The sequence below is a fragment of the Dromiciops gliroides genome, chromosome X (genome assembly GCF_019393635.1).
Source record: "Dromiciops gliroides isolate mDroGli1 chromosome X, mDroGli1.pri, whole genome shotgun sequence".
In the NCBI taxonomy this organism is placed as follows: Eukaryota; Metazoa; Chordata; class Mammalia; order Microbiotheria; family Microbiotheriidae; genus Dromiciops; species Dromiciops gliroides.
The window spans coordinates 24,589,527-24,605,532 of NC_057867.1; the positions used below are offsets into that span (position 1 = coordinate 24,589,527).

The window sequence follows — 16,006 nt, forward strand, 5'->3', positions numbered from 1 at the left end:
TGTCCCCACAGGCCACCGAAGTGAATCTGAACAACATGCTGTGCCCAGCCATTTCTGATCCGTTCTACGGCCCCTGGTACCGCATCTGGGCCTCAGGCCACCAGACCCTGATGACCATGACCCATGGCAAGCTGATCATTCTGCTTGCCTCCACTGCCAGGCCCATGTTCAAGTACCTGCTGGATTTGCTCCGCCTTCCAACCAAGAAAATTGACTGAAGAGTCTGCTCTCTTGACTTGGAGAACACTCCTTTCTTGATGACATCAGGAAGGGGGGGTTGTGTGTGTGGTGTTTATTTCTCTTCCTGTCCCCCTGCCCTCCCCCATGGCCCATTTCTCTTTCTCCCCCCCTCCTGGTGGCCTTACCTAGGGAGGTGGCAGCTGATCTCTCTTCTCTTCATGCAGGTGCTTTAGTGACAGCTCTTTGAGGAAGGAAGGTGCTACAGCAGCAAAACCATGAGAACATGTTTCCACTGCCAGGGACGCCTAGGCCTGTCCGTCCTCTTCTGTTAGCACAGCCCCCATGATGGGCCCATACCTCACTTGTGTACCAGCAATGAGCCCGGGGGGAGTGAGGGGGGGGTTGAGTTCCCTAAATCACAGCCAAAGTAGGCACCGGGCTAGCCTGGGACCACCAATTCTGAATTCTAAATTTCTGGTGGGGGGTGGGGGGTGGGCCACTGGGATTATGAGAGGACAGAATTGGGTTTTTTATTTGGGGGGGGCATGTTTAGGGAACAGTATAATACTAGGCAAATCATTTCTCCAGGATTCAGTTATTCTCTGTAAAATTAAGGGATTGGACCAGAATGCCTTTGAGGTCCCTTCTGGGTCTAAATCTATGATTTTATGGTTCTATGTGGGACCCTGGGCAAGTCACTTCCTGTTCTTGGGTCTGTTTCCTCCTTTGAAATATGAGGGGGTGGGGGAGGTTACCCTCTGAGTTCCCTTCCAGCTTTAGAGTGAGCATCCCATGATCTATAAGTAATAGGTGGGAAAGCCCCTCCTCACCCCTCCCATTGCCATAAGGATGGAGAACTCTATGTAAACACTGACTGGAAATAAGCCACGGAATCTAAAGAGTTCAAGGGATCATGGGATTCTAGAGGTGCCTACCAGTAGAGGGCTTTTGTTTTAAACAAGTGAATATTCCAAGGAAGATTCCGCTCTCTTGGGATGCCTTGATTATTTAAGAGGCTGGTGCATTCCAAGGTCCAGCAGGGGGCGTTAGACTTGGGGTCTGGGTTTCAGTCCTGTCTCAGATATTTCTTAGCTGAAGGGGTCCCCGGAAAAGTCATTTCATCTCTGTTTCCTTATTTCAAAAATGGGAATCTTTATAGCACTACCTCCCGGTAGTGCTTAGGAGCCTAGAATGTGAGAATATAGGGAAAGTACTATAGAAACATGTGCTATTATTATTCTCCATAATTTGGCTAGCATTAAGAGCAAGATGCCTACTCAGATGTCCAGGGCTTTTTCAAGGTGAAGCTCTTCCTGGCGGTGTTTCCTGGGGCCATATCCCTTGTCATTGGCTAACTTGGTGATGAGTGGTTGGTTTCCTGGGAGCTTAAGCTTGTTTTGCACCATCCACACACTCCCATGAGACCATGGTTGATATGAGCTGACAGAAGAGGAAACCTCCATCAATTGTGTGTGGTCCCAAGCCTCGGAGCTCGGCCACAGATGTATCTCAGGAAAGAAGGTTGTGATTGAACATTCTGTGACTCCCCATTGATCCATAATGATTTACTTAGTAAAGGGGGAAGACCCTTGAAGGAGTTTCTCCTGATAAGCCATCCTTCAGGGCATCCTCTGTAGCCTATCATTGTTCTACTATGTTTACCGTTGTAGGTATTAATGAGAGAGAAAGCATTAATGGAGGGAAAGCTGGCATGTGTCTTAAGCACATCCTTCTAGGCAGAGAGAGCACTTTTATTGCAGACAAAATGCATTTTGGGTAAGCACCCATTGCTCCTTCAGGCAGCTGAGGTCTTGGATGCTTCTCCATGTCCCTCATCATATCTCCCCCAGCTTTCTTGACAGTGCCAAGATAATTCCCTCATCCTTGTGGCTGAGTTTCCACATGCCATTTGATGGTCCTTGCTCATCAACATGTGGGGAAAGTTTGTCTAGGTGGAAAGAGAAAGGTTTCCTTTTTCCTTCTAAACAGTCAGGACCAAGGCCAAGAACCCCAGGGTTGTTAGCCAGAGTTGGTGACCTATAAGGAGCTCACGGCTGAGCCGGGGCAGTGCGTGATCCTTTGTACAGGGAGTCATGGACAGGTTCGTGCAGGTCAACAATCATCCTCCCCTCCTCACCTTGCACCCTGTGCAGCTGGGTGGACCAGGGACCTTGGTGGAACTGGGTCCTCCGACCAGACAATGGTATTTCATTTGTTGTAGCCAAAAATCAAGGTTTTACTTACCTCTGATGGTTGGTAATCTGGGACTCTTCACCGTGATTAGGGTGATCCACAGTCAGCCCCGCACTGGAAGTGAGCTGGTTTGCTCACTTGGGGGCCTCTTCTCCCTGTCTCCTGCCCCACCCCCACCCCCACCTCTGGCAATTCCACAAGAGGGGCTTGTGTTTCCCTTTAAGACTTGGAGGTGTTCAGATTGTTTTTTCTCAAAGGAAGTGAAGGGATGGTAGTGTTGCATGGTGTTAGGTTGACCCGGGCAGAAACCCCCAACTCTGATATACAATGGCTGAAAGACTCTGGGTCAGTCACTTCTCTCTGTGCTCCAAGACTTGTAAGTTGGTCTGGGGAGCACCAAATGGGAATCGATCCCTGGGAGGAAGGGTGCTAGATTGGGGGTCAGAAGGCCCAGGTTCAAACCCAGGCTTTGCCACTTTGTGTGACCCAAGGCAAGGACTCCTCAGTGCCCAAGCCATGCTCCAGAGTGGGTGGTGAGGTGAATGGGCTTTCCTCCCCTGGAAATCACAGGTGGATTCGTGGCCCAAACCAAATCGGGTATGGGCCACAAAACCAGAAGGCAGGAAGGTGCCTGGTAAATGAGGAGAATAAGCCTGGCCCTGGTGGGTCAGGGTATAACACTCTTGCCAACTGCAGGCTCTGAAGCTCAAGGCCCCAGACAGGAAGGTAACTCCCTCTCCCTATTGGCTCTTCTTGGCAGTGATACGGTCCCGCACACAGGCATGCTGCTCATGGCTCAGCTGGGGTCACCACAGACCAAGCTCTTCAGAAAATGCTTGCTTCCTGTTTTGTTCTGTCTCCCCATTGCCCTGCTTTCCTTTGCTGAATATGAGAACAAGCAGGGTAACTAATGGGTGCAGGAAAAACCTGCCAACTCCTTCCCTGTCTATCCCAGAGGCGCCCGACAGCCTCAGCCAGACGGCAGCACTCCCAGTATTCCCTAACCTGCAGGACAAGCGAACAGCATTGACCCCATTGGGCTGGCCCTCTGTGACTCCCTCCAGCCCTTCCTTTACCCACCTTTCGGAACTTCAGTTGTTGTTGCTATCGGTGTTGTTGTCGTTCTTGTTTTCGTAAAAGTGTTTTCTCAAGTTTTGTAACCTTTGGACCCCGCTCAGGTCATTCTTTTGGAGTCATTAGACTTGTAGCCTTGGCTATTTCTGTTTCTGAAGCTCCCTGAGTGAGGTGGGGCCTTCACTAGGGGACCTATTGTGCAAATGTTTTGTAGGGTGACATCATTAAAAAGATTTATGAGGACCCAGCTGTGTCTGCCTCATTTCTAAGAAGCCTGGTGAAAGCTATGGGACCTTGAAAGTGAGAGAGATGGCGTGATAGGGGCGGGATGAGCTCAAGGACTTGAGTCGCTGACTTGTTGTGTGTGCAACCTTGAACCCATCGCAACCTCTCTGGTTTCCTTCCCTGCAAAATGAAAATGATAGTGGCGAGAAAATCTAAGAAAGCATTTTATAAACATAAAGCACGATATAAATACCAGCCTTTGAAGCTTTCCCAAAGATCTCTGCTTGGGTTGCTGTGAATGCTCCCAACAGCACAGTTGGTAACTTCTCTATGAGTTATGTAGACTTGGTGACAAATTTATCACCTGGTGACTGGCCCTTTTGGTCTTGAGCTAGTCCTTGGATGAAAGATGTAGTCTGCCACCAGGCCCCCACCTTTTGTTTTTTTTGTGAGGCAATTGGGGTTAAGTGACTTGCTCAGGGTCACAGAGCCAGTAAGTGTTAAGTGTCTGAGGCCGGATTTGAACTCAGGTCTTCCTGACTCTAGGGCCAGTGCTTTATCCACTGCAGCGCCACCTAGCTGCCCCCCTGCCACCTGAAACCTTGATGGCTAGTTAGGATCTCCCAGAATTTATGCAGGCTACCCTCCACACCACAACGAGGCAAAATAACCAAGGTTTCGTGTGTGACCTTATGCCAGTTTCAGTCCTTCCAACTCCAACTCTATGAGCTTGTATTAGGAAGAAGGGACAGCTAGGTGGCAAGAACACCAGGCGTAGAATCAGGAAGATTCACATTTGTGAGTTCAAATCCAGCCTCAGACACTTATTAGCTATGTGTCCCCGGGGAAGTCCCCTTGTCCTGTGTGCCTTAGTTTCCTCATATGTAAAATGAGCTGGAAAAAAGAAATGGCCAAGAAAACCCCAAAGGGGGCCATGAAGAATTGGACAAGACTGAAAAATGACTGAACAACAAAAATTAGAAAGAAGGACAAGGTTGGGAGCAGCCAGGTGGTGCTGCAGTGGATAAAGCACTGACCCTGGATTCAGGAGAACCTGAGTTTAAATCTGGTCTCAGATACTTGACACTTACTAGCTGTGTGACCCTGGGCAAGTCACTTAACCCTCATTGTGCCGCAAAAAAAAAAAAAGAAAGAACAAGGAGTCCCTTATCCCTCCTGACAGATTAAATATTTTTTTTCGAGTACAACACATATATTCCCCCAGGACAATGCTGGTTATACAGTTGGCATCAACTAATACTTGTTTTAATTATGTTGAAAATTTTCCAGTTACATTTGTGAACTCCTCCAAGTAGGATGCAAACACCTCCCATTCTTTTCTGTGCCTATAGCAGCATGGGGCTCCCAGGAAATACCTGGGACTCCAGCTTTTGTTTCCAGGTAAGCCTGGAGGGCCCCTCGCACAGGGTGGGCTGAACCTGATTTCCTAACCATACTCAGTTCTTTACTGTTCTATACTGCCCCTTCCCCTGGCCCATCCCCACCAGACCAACTTCTCTGTGGGCCTCCCCTTCTTCATATCTAAGATAAAGAGATCAGGCTCTCTAATTATCCATCAATCAACACATTTATCAAGCAAAAGTTATGTGCCAGGTACTGGGTAGATAAAGGCCAAAATGAAGTAGCTCCTGCCTGCTAATTAATCAAGTGTTTATTGAGTGTTTGTTTAACACCACAGAATAGATAGGTGGTGCTGCAGTGGATAGAGCACTGGCCCTGGAGTTCAGAGATCTTGAGTTCAAATCTATTACTTATTAGCCATATGACCCTGGACAAGTCACTGTTTGCCTCAGTTTCCTCATCTGTAAAATGAGCTGGGATCATGAAGAGTTGGACAATAACAACATTTAACAACGAGCACTGTGAGAGGTGTCACTGCACCTAGGTGGCACTGCAGTGGATAGTGCACTGGCATTGGAGTTGGGAGGACCTGAGTTCAAATCTCACCTCAGACACTTCCTAACTGTGTGACTGGGCAAGTCACTTAACCCCATTTGCCTCAAACATCCAAGGCCATCTCCAGTCATCCTGATGTCTATCTTGCCACTGGACCCAGATGGCTCTGGCGGAGAGAGTGAGGTTGGGGACCTTGCACAGTCCTCCCTCACTTAAATCCAATTCAGTGCAAGTCATGCCATCACCCCAATGTCACGGTCCTCTTCCGCAATGAAGGACAAACAACAAAAACTGTGGGAAGTACTAGGGAGACAAATGGTCCCTGATCTCAAGGAGCTTTCTATGGAGTGTTCTATGTTCTCAGTACAGTGCCTTTGGCTTCATTGAGGGATAGAGACTGGGTCTGTGATTTCCTTGTCATAGGGAATTTCCAGGTGAGGAAACTTCTTTCACCAACGCCAAGTGGTGCTTTCTGCCACATTTATAATTTTGAAGACTTGCCTAGATGTGCTAGGGGTAGGACTTGAATACAGGTCTTCCTGACTCTATCCAGACTAGACACTGCCCACAACACTCCTGAATCAGAATAAAATAAGGAAAAACACAATAAAACATAGATAATGTTAATATGTGGCTTTTCTAAGTCAACATGTGGTCTGCTAGTGGTCCTCATTTCTATATGAGCTTGACATCCCTGCACAACACCATAATGCCTGTCTTGCTTAATAAATAGCTGCTTATTTGAATCGGCCACAAGCAAATGTTAAGGACTACAAGGTTGGTTTCTGGGGAGTTCTCAAGCCATTGCTGCCATTTTGGGGGGGCAGTGCAATGAGGGTTAAGTGATTTGCCCAAGGTCACACAGCTAGCAAGTGTCAAGTGTCTGAGGCTGGATTTGAACTCAGTTCCTCTTGAATCCAGGGCTACCCCCATTGCTGTCATTTGTGCCAAAAGCTGGAGAATCCCTTGGTCAAATCCCTTTCTCTCCTTGGGCCTCAGTTTCCCCTCATGAAAAATGGGTGGATTGTACTCTGAGGTTCCTTTCTAATTCATTCCGAGCTTTTGTTTAGAGCAGATATGAAAGGCAATAGGTGGAGAGATTACTGGAATCAGAAGATCTGGGTTCGAATCCCAGCTCTGCCACTTACATTGGGCAAGTCATTTCCCTCTCTCAGTCTTCACTTATAAAATAAGGAGATGACCTCCTTAAAGGTTCCTTCCAGCTATGGTTCTATCATCCTCAGAGTAGTGAATGAATGTTAACACACTGAACAGTTAAAGAGCAGATTCATCATCCAGTATTTGTAAAATCGATTTTATCACCTACCTTAAATAACTGTGTTTAAGTGGAGATTGTACTGAACAGAGTAAAAAAATAGTTGTTTCATGTAAGTGACTCCATTGGTGTGGACCTCACGTTCTGCCCATTGGTCGGACAGGCGAGCAGCCTTAATGGCCTAAGCCTGGCTCGAAGCTGCCATTTAGCTTTGTTGAGAGTGGCCAGTGCCCAGAGATGCTGACAATATTTAATGTTATGAGAGGGCAACCAGAATATACAGAAGCAAAGAGCAAGCCATAAGAAATGCTGCTTGGTTCATTTCAATTCAACAACAGACTGCAGGCACTTTGAGGGAATAGAATGGGCCATTGTATAGCTTCTAGCACAGTGAATTGGGCAAACATTTAGAGAGGGCAGTTTGGAGGGGGCAGATTTGTTTTGTTTGGTTGGTTTTTTTGGTGAGGCAATTGGGGTTAAGTGACTTGCCCAAGGTCACACAGCCAGTTAAATGTCAAGTGTCTGAGGCCGGATTTGAACTCAGGTCCTCCTGAATCCAGGGCCAGTGCTCTATCCACGGTGCCACCTAGCTGCCCCAGGGGCACAGATTTGAAATCAGAGACAGGCCCTACATTCATAGTACTTCATCTAGTAGGAAGGATAAGACAAAGACAGACAAATTATGACACAAGTCAGACTATGGTTAATGGTAAGGGGAGCACAAAAATCCCTGAGAAGTTCTAAGGAGGGAGGGGGGAAGAGGGAGAGGAAGAGAGAGAGAAGAGAGAGAGAGAGAAAGGGCTAGGAGCGAGGGGTGGGGAGAGGAGAGGAGAGGAGAGAGGAGAGAGGAGAGAGAGAGAGAGAGAGAGAGAGAGAGAGAGAGAGAGAGAGAGAGAGAGAGAGAGAGAAACTTTTTCCTTTATGCAGGCCACCAGGTGGCACCATAGTGCACGGAAGACTGGACCAGGAATCAGAAGTTTTGTTGTGCAGTAAAGTCTGACTCTTTGCCACCCCGTTTGGGGGTTTCTTGGTAAAATTACTGGAGTGGTTTGCCAATGACTTGAGTTCAAATCTTATCTGACACCAGTCATGTGACCCTGGCTAAGTCACTTAGCCTTTGCCTCATTTTCATCTATAAATGGGGATGATGATAATAGCATCTACCTTCCTGAATTGTTGTGAAGAACCAATGCACTACCATTTGCAAAGTGCTTGGCACATAGTAGGTGCCTCATAAATGATTGTTTTCTTCTTCCCTTATGTAGAGAAGGCTTCTTGGAAGAGGTGACCCTGAACTGGAGTTTTAACATTGGGAAAGGTTTTGAAAGATAGAAAGACACAAAGATGGGAAAATAGGCTGTAGAACATGGAAAGGGAAGTATGAGGGCCAAAATTTGATATATGGAGTGTTATTTGGGTGACTTGCCTTAATATTGGGGTCCTAGAAATAATGAGGGACCTTTTAGGTTCACCCTCCCCTCTGAACTGCCCTTTTTAGATATTTCTCCCAGGCCAATAAGAAAGGAGCATTTAAGCTTTAATTCACAAAAGGATCAGATTTTATTACTTGGTAATTAATTAAACAACAAAGGTGAAACTAATAAAAATCAAAGACAAGGAAATAGGAAAAAAGAAATACAGATAAATACTCTTAACTCTAAACTTAACCTATGTCATCCCCAGATTGTTTCCAATTAAGCTAGTTCAAAGGAATTTAGGGGAGATGATTGGGAACTATCAAAAGTCTTTGAGCAGTTGAGCCACCCAGTCAGCTGAGTGTATCAGAAAGATATTATGTAAGAGCACTATGATGAGTGAAGAGACAAAGGAATTAATGAAAAACAGCATTTAAGGGCTTATTACATGTCAAGGACCACTAAGCTCTTGAGGAGACAAATACAAAAAGCAAGATGGTGCCTGCCCTCAAAGAGCTTACCAGAGGAAAACAACCCATATAGGGGAGTAGTATCCCAGAGAGGTCTGGGCTGGGCTGGGCTGGGAAGTAACAGGGAAGAGTAGGGGAGGCAAAGAACATCGACTGATACACCAGGAGTGTTCATTTGGTGGAAGGGGAAAAGGGGAAAGGAAGAAGGTTCGCACGGCATGAAGACAGCCAGAGACAGCAGCTAGGTCTGGGTGCAGATAGATATGGAGTAGAGGGCTCCCAGGCTGGAAGGTTGAAGCTTCAGCAGGAAGATGACTGGAAAGCAGCACGTTTGAGTCTGGGTTGGGGATACATATGGAGGACATCTGGAAAGAATGCCCATTGAGTTCTTTTTCAATCGTGCCCAACTCGCTGTGACCCCATTTGGGGTTCCCTTGGCAGAGATACTGGAGTGGTTTGCTATTTCCTTCTCCAGCTGATTTTACAGTTGAGGAAACTGAGGCAAATAGGTTGAAATGACTTGCTCAGGGTCACACAGCCAAGAAGTATCTAAGGCCAAATTTGAACTCAGGTCTTTCTGACTCCAGGCCCTGCACTCTATCCACTGCAGCACCACCCAGCTGCCTACTGCCTCTTCTCCCCTCAATTACCTTCTATTCGCATCCTATATACTTATATGTGCTCATGTCTCCCCCAATAGAATGTAAGCTCTTTGAGGGCAGGTGCTGTTTCATTTTTGTCTCAGTCTTCTGCAGCTGGCACAGTGCCTGGCATACAATAGGCATTTAATAAATGTTTATGGATTGATAGTTGCCAGACCAGCTTCCACTCCTCAGCTTTCCATTTATAACCCCACCCCCCAGTGGCAGGAAACCCTCTACATCCCGAGACTTCTCATTCCTTTTTGGAATGTTTAGAACTTAGAATCATGGGACTGAAGTTTGAATTCTGGCTCTTATATTTTAAGGCTTCTGAAACCTTGAGCAAGTCCCTTTATCAATTTGCTTTAATTGGTAGGAAGTTTTTCTTTATGTTTAGTTGAAATCTGCTTCTCTGTAATTTTATCAAATGGGATAATATTTGTAAAAAGCACTTAGCATGCCTGACACATAGTAGACTCTAAACAAATGCTTATTCCTTTTCCCTTCCCTTCTATATATTGCTTCCAGCTCTGACCATTCAGATCAATATTAATTCCTCTTCCTTGTGGCAATCCTTAAAATATTTACAGTTGTCATGTAACTTGTTGACTCAATAAACATTTTTTTTTTTAGTGAGGCAATTGGGGCTAAGTGACTTGCCCAGGGTCACACAGCTAGTAAGTGTCAAGTGTCTGAGGCTGGATTTGAACTCAGGTCCTCCTGAATCCAGGGCCGGTGCTATATCCACTGTGCCACCTAGCTGCCCCTCAACAAGCATTTATTAAGCACCAACTATATGCTGAGAAGTGGGGATACAAAGATTTTTTTTTTAGAATGGGTCCCTGCCCCCAAGGATCTTATATTCTATTGAGGGGTGAGGGCAGGGGAGAATAATACATATATAGGAAATTAAATATTAATTATATACAAAGTGATTTCTAAGGAAATGCCTCTCCCCTCCCCCCATCCCCTTTTCCTAGGCTAAATGACTACAATGTCTACATTTGTTTTGGGGGGAGGGGCAATGAGGGTTAAGTGACTTGCCCAGGGTCACACAGCTAGTAAGTGTCAAGTGTCTGAGGCCAGATTTGAACTCAGGTCCTCCTGAATCCAGGGCTGGTGCTTTATCCACTGCAGCAGCACCTAGTTGCCCTGTCTACATTTCTATCAACCAATCCTTGTCCAGCATAATTGTCATAATTCTGGTTGCCTTCCAATGTCCTATTTAAAATGTGGCCCGCAGAGCCAAACGCAATATATTAGATGTCATCAGATAAGCCGAGACCACTGCAGGTCTCATCACCTCTTTTGTTTGGGACACTATACTTAATTCAATCCAGGTTTGAGTTGGTTTGCCTTCTTCTCTTGCTACCACATCATGCGAATAATGTGAAATATTTCCCTTGTCCTGGATTTCTGTAGTTGACTTTTGGAACTCAAATATCTTTCTCGTTATTAACATTGATATTGAGGCAGCGGGACCTTGTGGGTTAGAGTCAGGAGGGCCTAAGGTGAGGTCTTCCCTCTGATAAAAGCAGTGTGAGCCTGGTCAAGCTGAGGAGTCCTAAGGTAACTCCTTAGGACTAGAAGGAAGGGGCCGCTAGGTGGTGCTGCAGTGGAAAGAGCACCAGCCCTGGAGTCAGGAGGACCTGAGTTCAAATCTGGCCTCAGACACTTAACACTTACTAGCTGTGTGACCCTGGGCAAGTCACTTAACCCCAATTGCCTCACTAAAAAAAAACAAACAAAAAAATGACACAGTAAGGGTATATTCTCAACAATGGATTGATAAGGTTAAAAGACATTAAATCATTAAGGTTAAAGGGGATGATTGTTTTCATAACTTTTGTCACACACTACCAGACTGCTTTCCAAAAAGATTTATGAGTTGGCAATTCCACCAGCAATGATTCCAGGCACTGGGTTAGGTGCTGAGGGTATGAAGACAAAAGTGAAATAATCCTTACCACCAAGTAGGGGGAGGCAGCGTGGTACATAAGAGCACTAACCCTGGAGTCTGGGGACCTGGGTTCAAATGCCACTTCTGATGCCTGCTACCTGTGGCCTTGCACAAGTTCTTTACCTCCCCTGGGCCTGTTTCCTCCTTTGTAAAATGAGGGTGGTTGGACTAGTTGGCTTCTGAGGTCCTTTCCAACTTGAGATTTAGGATCCTATGAGTGACCTTGGACAAGTCCCTTCCCTGTCCTGGGTCTGTTTCCTCTGTAAAATGAGAAGGTAGGATTTTGGATCCCTTCCAGCTGGGGACTTTGGATCTATTCTACTGGGGAAGAGGGCAAACGTACACAGAGATTTCAATAAAAAATAGAAAGCAAGCTATTTTTGAAAAGCTGGGAGGCACCAGCAGCTGAAGAAACAAAGATAGGCTTTTGCTACAGGAGGTGGCATTTGAGTTGAGCTTGGAAGGCAGTTAGGGATCCTAAGATATAGGGGGGTGGCAAAGGGACAGAGACAGGAGGGAGAGTGTCTTATATGGGGAAAACCAAGGAGGTCAGTTTGGCTGGGACAAGAGTGTGTGGAGAGGGATGTGCAATAAAGCCAGAGAGAGAAGTTGGAATCAGCTTGGGATACAAATCGTAGGAGGGATTTTATATTGTATCTTAGAAGAAAAAACAACTAGGGCTGTGCTTTAGGAATCACTCGAGCATCTGGGTAGAGAATGGAATGCAGAAGAGTGACCTGAGGCAGGAAGAAAGACCAAATGGAGACTATTGTAAGTAGAGAGGTAATGAGGACCTGAAACAGAGTGCTAGCCATATGAGCAGAAAGAAGAGGAGAGAGACAAGTCAAGGATGACTCTGAGGTTGGGAATCTGGGTGACAGAACGGGGTGGCTCCTTTTTCTCTTCAATCCCACCAGGAGCTTGATCGATTTAAATGATTTTTTTTGCTAATTTTGACTGGTGTGAAGTGGAACCTTTATGTTGTTTCACTTTGTATCTCTTGGACCAGGGAAGTTTTAAATGACTAATCAATTTGTTCTTTTGAAATTCAGCTCCTATCCTTTGACAACGTATCCATTGCAGACAAGGAATTGCCTTTGTGAATTTTTTTTAACAATTCCTCATGATTTTACCTGTCAAGTTTTTTTGTTTTGTTTTGTTTTGTTTTAGTGAGGCAATTGGGGTTAAGTGACTTGCCCAGGGTCACACAGCTAGTAAATGTTAAATGTCTGAGGCCACATTTGAACTCAGGTACTCCTGACTCCAGGGCCGGTGCTCTATTCACTGCGCCACCTAGCTGCCCCATATTTTTTCTTAATCTGTTACTTTTAATTACATTGAACTATTAAACTTGAACGTAACCAAGGCATATCTGTCTCGTTCCTAAAATCCTTTCAACAGAACAGGAAGTTAATTGAAAAAAACTAATCTAAGGAGACTATGTCTATGACCTCTGCTGTTGACAGGTAAGGTATACCTGATCTTGGTTTCTTCATCCCTTGTTTTTAGGGCTTTTTACATCTTTAAATTTATCCCATACCTGGAGTTCCCTGAGTTAAAAGGTGCCTTTCTTTACCCTGTTCAATGAATTCACTCACCACTTGGTGCAGGGTAGGAGCTCCATCCAGATCTCAAACCCGAGGTATGTAGAGATTCAAAGGAACCTGTGAACTTAGATGGGGGTGGGGGGTGGGGAATGGCACCTTTATTTTCACTAACCTCTAAGTGAAATGGAGTATTTCCTTCAGGTTTTTTTTTTCTGGGGCAATGAGGGTTAAGTGACTTGCCCAGGGTCACACAGCTAGTAAGTGTCCAGTGTCTAAGACTGGATTTGAACTCAGGTACTCCTGAATCCAAGACCAGTGCTTTATCCACCGCGCCACCTAGCTGCCCCATCCTTCAGTTATTTGAAGCCACAATCCAGAGAAGGGGGCCAAAGTTGTCACTAGACTGCCAAAGGGGCCCAGGACCCAAAAAGAGGTTAAGAACCCCTGCTCTAGAGTGGTCGATGTACTGGAGTTACCTGGGAAAAAAATGAATCCAAGGAAACTATGTCTCTGACCTCTAGGTGGCCCTATAGTCTAAGAAGTGACCCAATCCTTGTGGAGTTCCTGTTCAGTACATCCACAGTAACAGGAAAGCTCCTGATGGCAGAGGAAAAGGACATGGTTTGGGTGCAGTGAATGGCAGGGACACACCACCAACACCAGCAGGCCTACAACGTGAAAGTATCTACAGGAATCACTGATTGGAGACGAACCAGCTTCAACTCCTAGAGAAGTTCCGTTCCCTCCTGATTTGGGGACTGGTAGAGCTGTCTTGGTCAATAAACCACCCAGCTGTGTACTTCTCCCGGCCACAGCTCAGTGCCAGAGATGAGGGCCACGTGTATAAAAGCACGTGGGATAGGGCTACTTATAGCCCAACCTCGCAATTTGGAAACCACCTCATTTCCACTTGGATTCTTGGACAGGCCCAGTCAGCATATGCCATCACATTTAGTAACGTATCCCGCCTACCTTCTTGGTAGAACGTCCCCATGCACATTCCCAAGATGAAGCAGAAAAGCAGAGAAATGGACTACCACCAATGGTGACTCATTTTTTCTATTTTATTGGGTAAATGATTTAAAAGGTAATAACAATAGTGTTAAAACTACTACAATATCTTTCCACAGCCATCTCACAGACCCACAGATAACCTATATTTTTTGTCTTTTTGCACATTTTCACCTTTTAAAAGCCATACTTATGTTAACATGCCCATTTCAACAGTTTCTTCACACTAATAGCAATTAAATGTGGAAGGAAGGAGGATCTAGTTAAAATGGAAGGGGATCAATTGTTGTAATAACAATGTAATTCATCATCGAGTTACTAAAAAAGGAAAGCAGAGGCTACTCCAGGCAGCCCCTGCTCCGAAGGGCTCACCATTGCATTGCCGAGAATTCATTATGCTGGTGACCGAGTCAAAGAAATTTTTTTTTTTCCTAACATACAAAACACAAAAATAACTTAGATAGAAACTAGATCCAAATATTTCAAAAAGAATCAGCTTTGATATACAAAAACAGTCAGAGGTTGTTACAAAAGCGTTTTCTCAGTGCGTTCAGGTACCAGCGCAGTTTAGCGGGTCCAGAGCAAAAGTAAGAGGGTTTTTTTTTTCTCTTTTGAAATAGCGATAAAAAACATGGAAAACACATCTTTGTATATAAAGAATCATTGCTGGTCTTGAGAATAATGTAATCAGAAACCCTTAAATCTGAGAGGCACACAGTAGGTTTCTTTTTTTTAATGAAAGGAAAGTCACCAGTTTATTTAATTGGAGGATGTGCTCACACTCCTCAAATAAACTTAATTCAATGAACATCACTAGAAAAAATCAGTTAGAAACTGTACAAAAATAAAAAAAGTTAACACGCTGAATCCTGCAAGGTTTTTTGTAAGGACCGGAAGGCGGGCTGTGGGAGCAGCATCTGGGCATGGCTGGAGGTGTCTTTGGTTTGATCTAACACATGAGAGATGTAACCTATTCTGGATGACAGCTTCAAAAGCCTGCATATTTGAAGACAAGAAAAGAGACTAATAGAATATGACAAACTTCTGGTGTTCTGGGAAAGGAGGCTGGATGTGTTTCTGGGACAATCGTGAGTGCTTTGGAGGGGGTGGGTGGGAGAGGAAGACTCGGGGCCCCCTCCCAAGCTGCGGTCGGCCTCATGGTGGGGGGGTGGTGGTGGTGATGGTGGTGGTGATGGTGGTGGTGGTGGTGGTGTCGGCACAGGCAGGGGAGGGGAGAGGAGGGGAGGGGAGGGGAGGGGAGCAGCACGCGCTGGTGCAGTCAGAAGGCCACTTGGAGGAGGACTACAAAAGAGCTTTTCAGTTAAAGACAGACCTGGTCAGTCTGATCAAAGAACAAGGAATCCCTTCCAGAAATGGAAGCCTTTTGAGAAATATCCAAGTAAAATGGTTTTTGTTTTTTTTTTTTTTTCCAAGGGGAAAAACACTACACAGTTGCATTTCTATAAGTAAAAAAACAAAACTAATCTAATTAACATTTAAAAGGGGCCGTGTAAACTTTGTGCTACTTAAATGGAGTTCAAGTATTATTTCTGGGCTGTTTAAAGAGAATTAAAATGACCCCATGTCTGGGTGATCACAAGTGCAATACAAGTTTGTGTTTCCAAACAAATAAACCTACCACTGGTTAGAACACAACTCAGCAAATCAAAGTCTCTGAGTTTGAAAATACATGCTACATTTCTATGTGTCCAAAGTTAATTCAGATTACAAAGTTCATAATATATTGGGAAAGGTGAACTGGGCCCAGCATTGATTTGGTTAAAATACACCATACAGTCTGGATAACGACCTTTCTGCTAGAGTCTTGAAGTCGAAAGCTACTAAGAGACAAACATTAATTGTGCATTATACTGTATCTAAAAGGAGAGAAACTACCCTTTTCCTCCAGGCCATGGAGTATTGCTGACCTCATCCTCTGAAGCCGGCAGGATGGTTACATCATCAGTATATTATTATTACACTGGTAAGAAATTCTGTATAACATCTGCATATATGAAGGATTTAAAAAAATCGGATATGATTTTAGAGTCCGCATGACCAGTCACGTGACCTGTTCCAGGTTGATTAGCACCTTAA

General features: G+C 45.1%; 1 protein-coding gene across 2 annotated transcripts in view; it reads left to right on the forward strand.

Moving 5' to 3' along the window:
- TMEM164 (transmembrane protein 164) overlaps positions 1-3,690 on the forward strand; it is a 129,693-nt gene extending 126,003 nt beyond the window's left edge. For both annotated transcript variants that reach the window (XM_043974786.1, XM_043974787.1), the window contains exon 6: positions 12-3,690. In XM_043974786.1, the coding sequence (XP_043830721.1) occupies positions 12-218 (207 nt within the window). In that variant the 3' untranslated portion in view covers positions 219-3,690. The remainder of the gene's footprint in view (positions 1-11) is intronic.
- Positions 3,691-16,006: the final 12,316 nt, after the last annotated feature.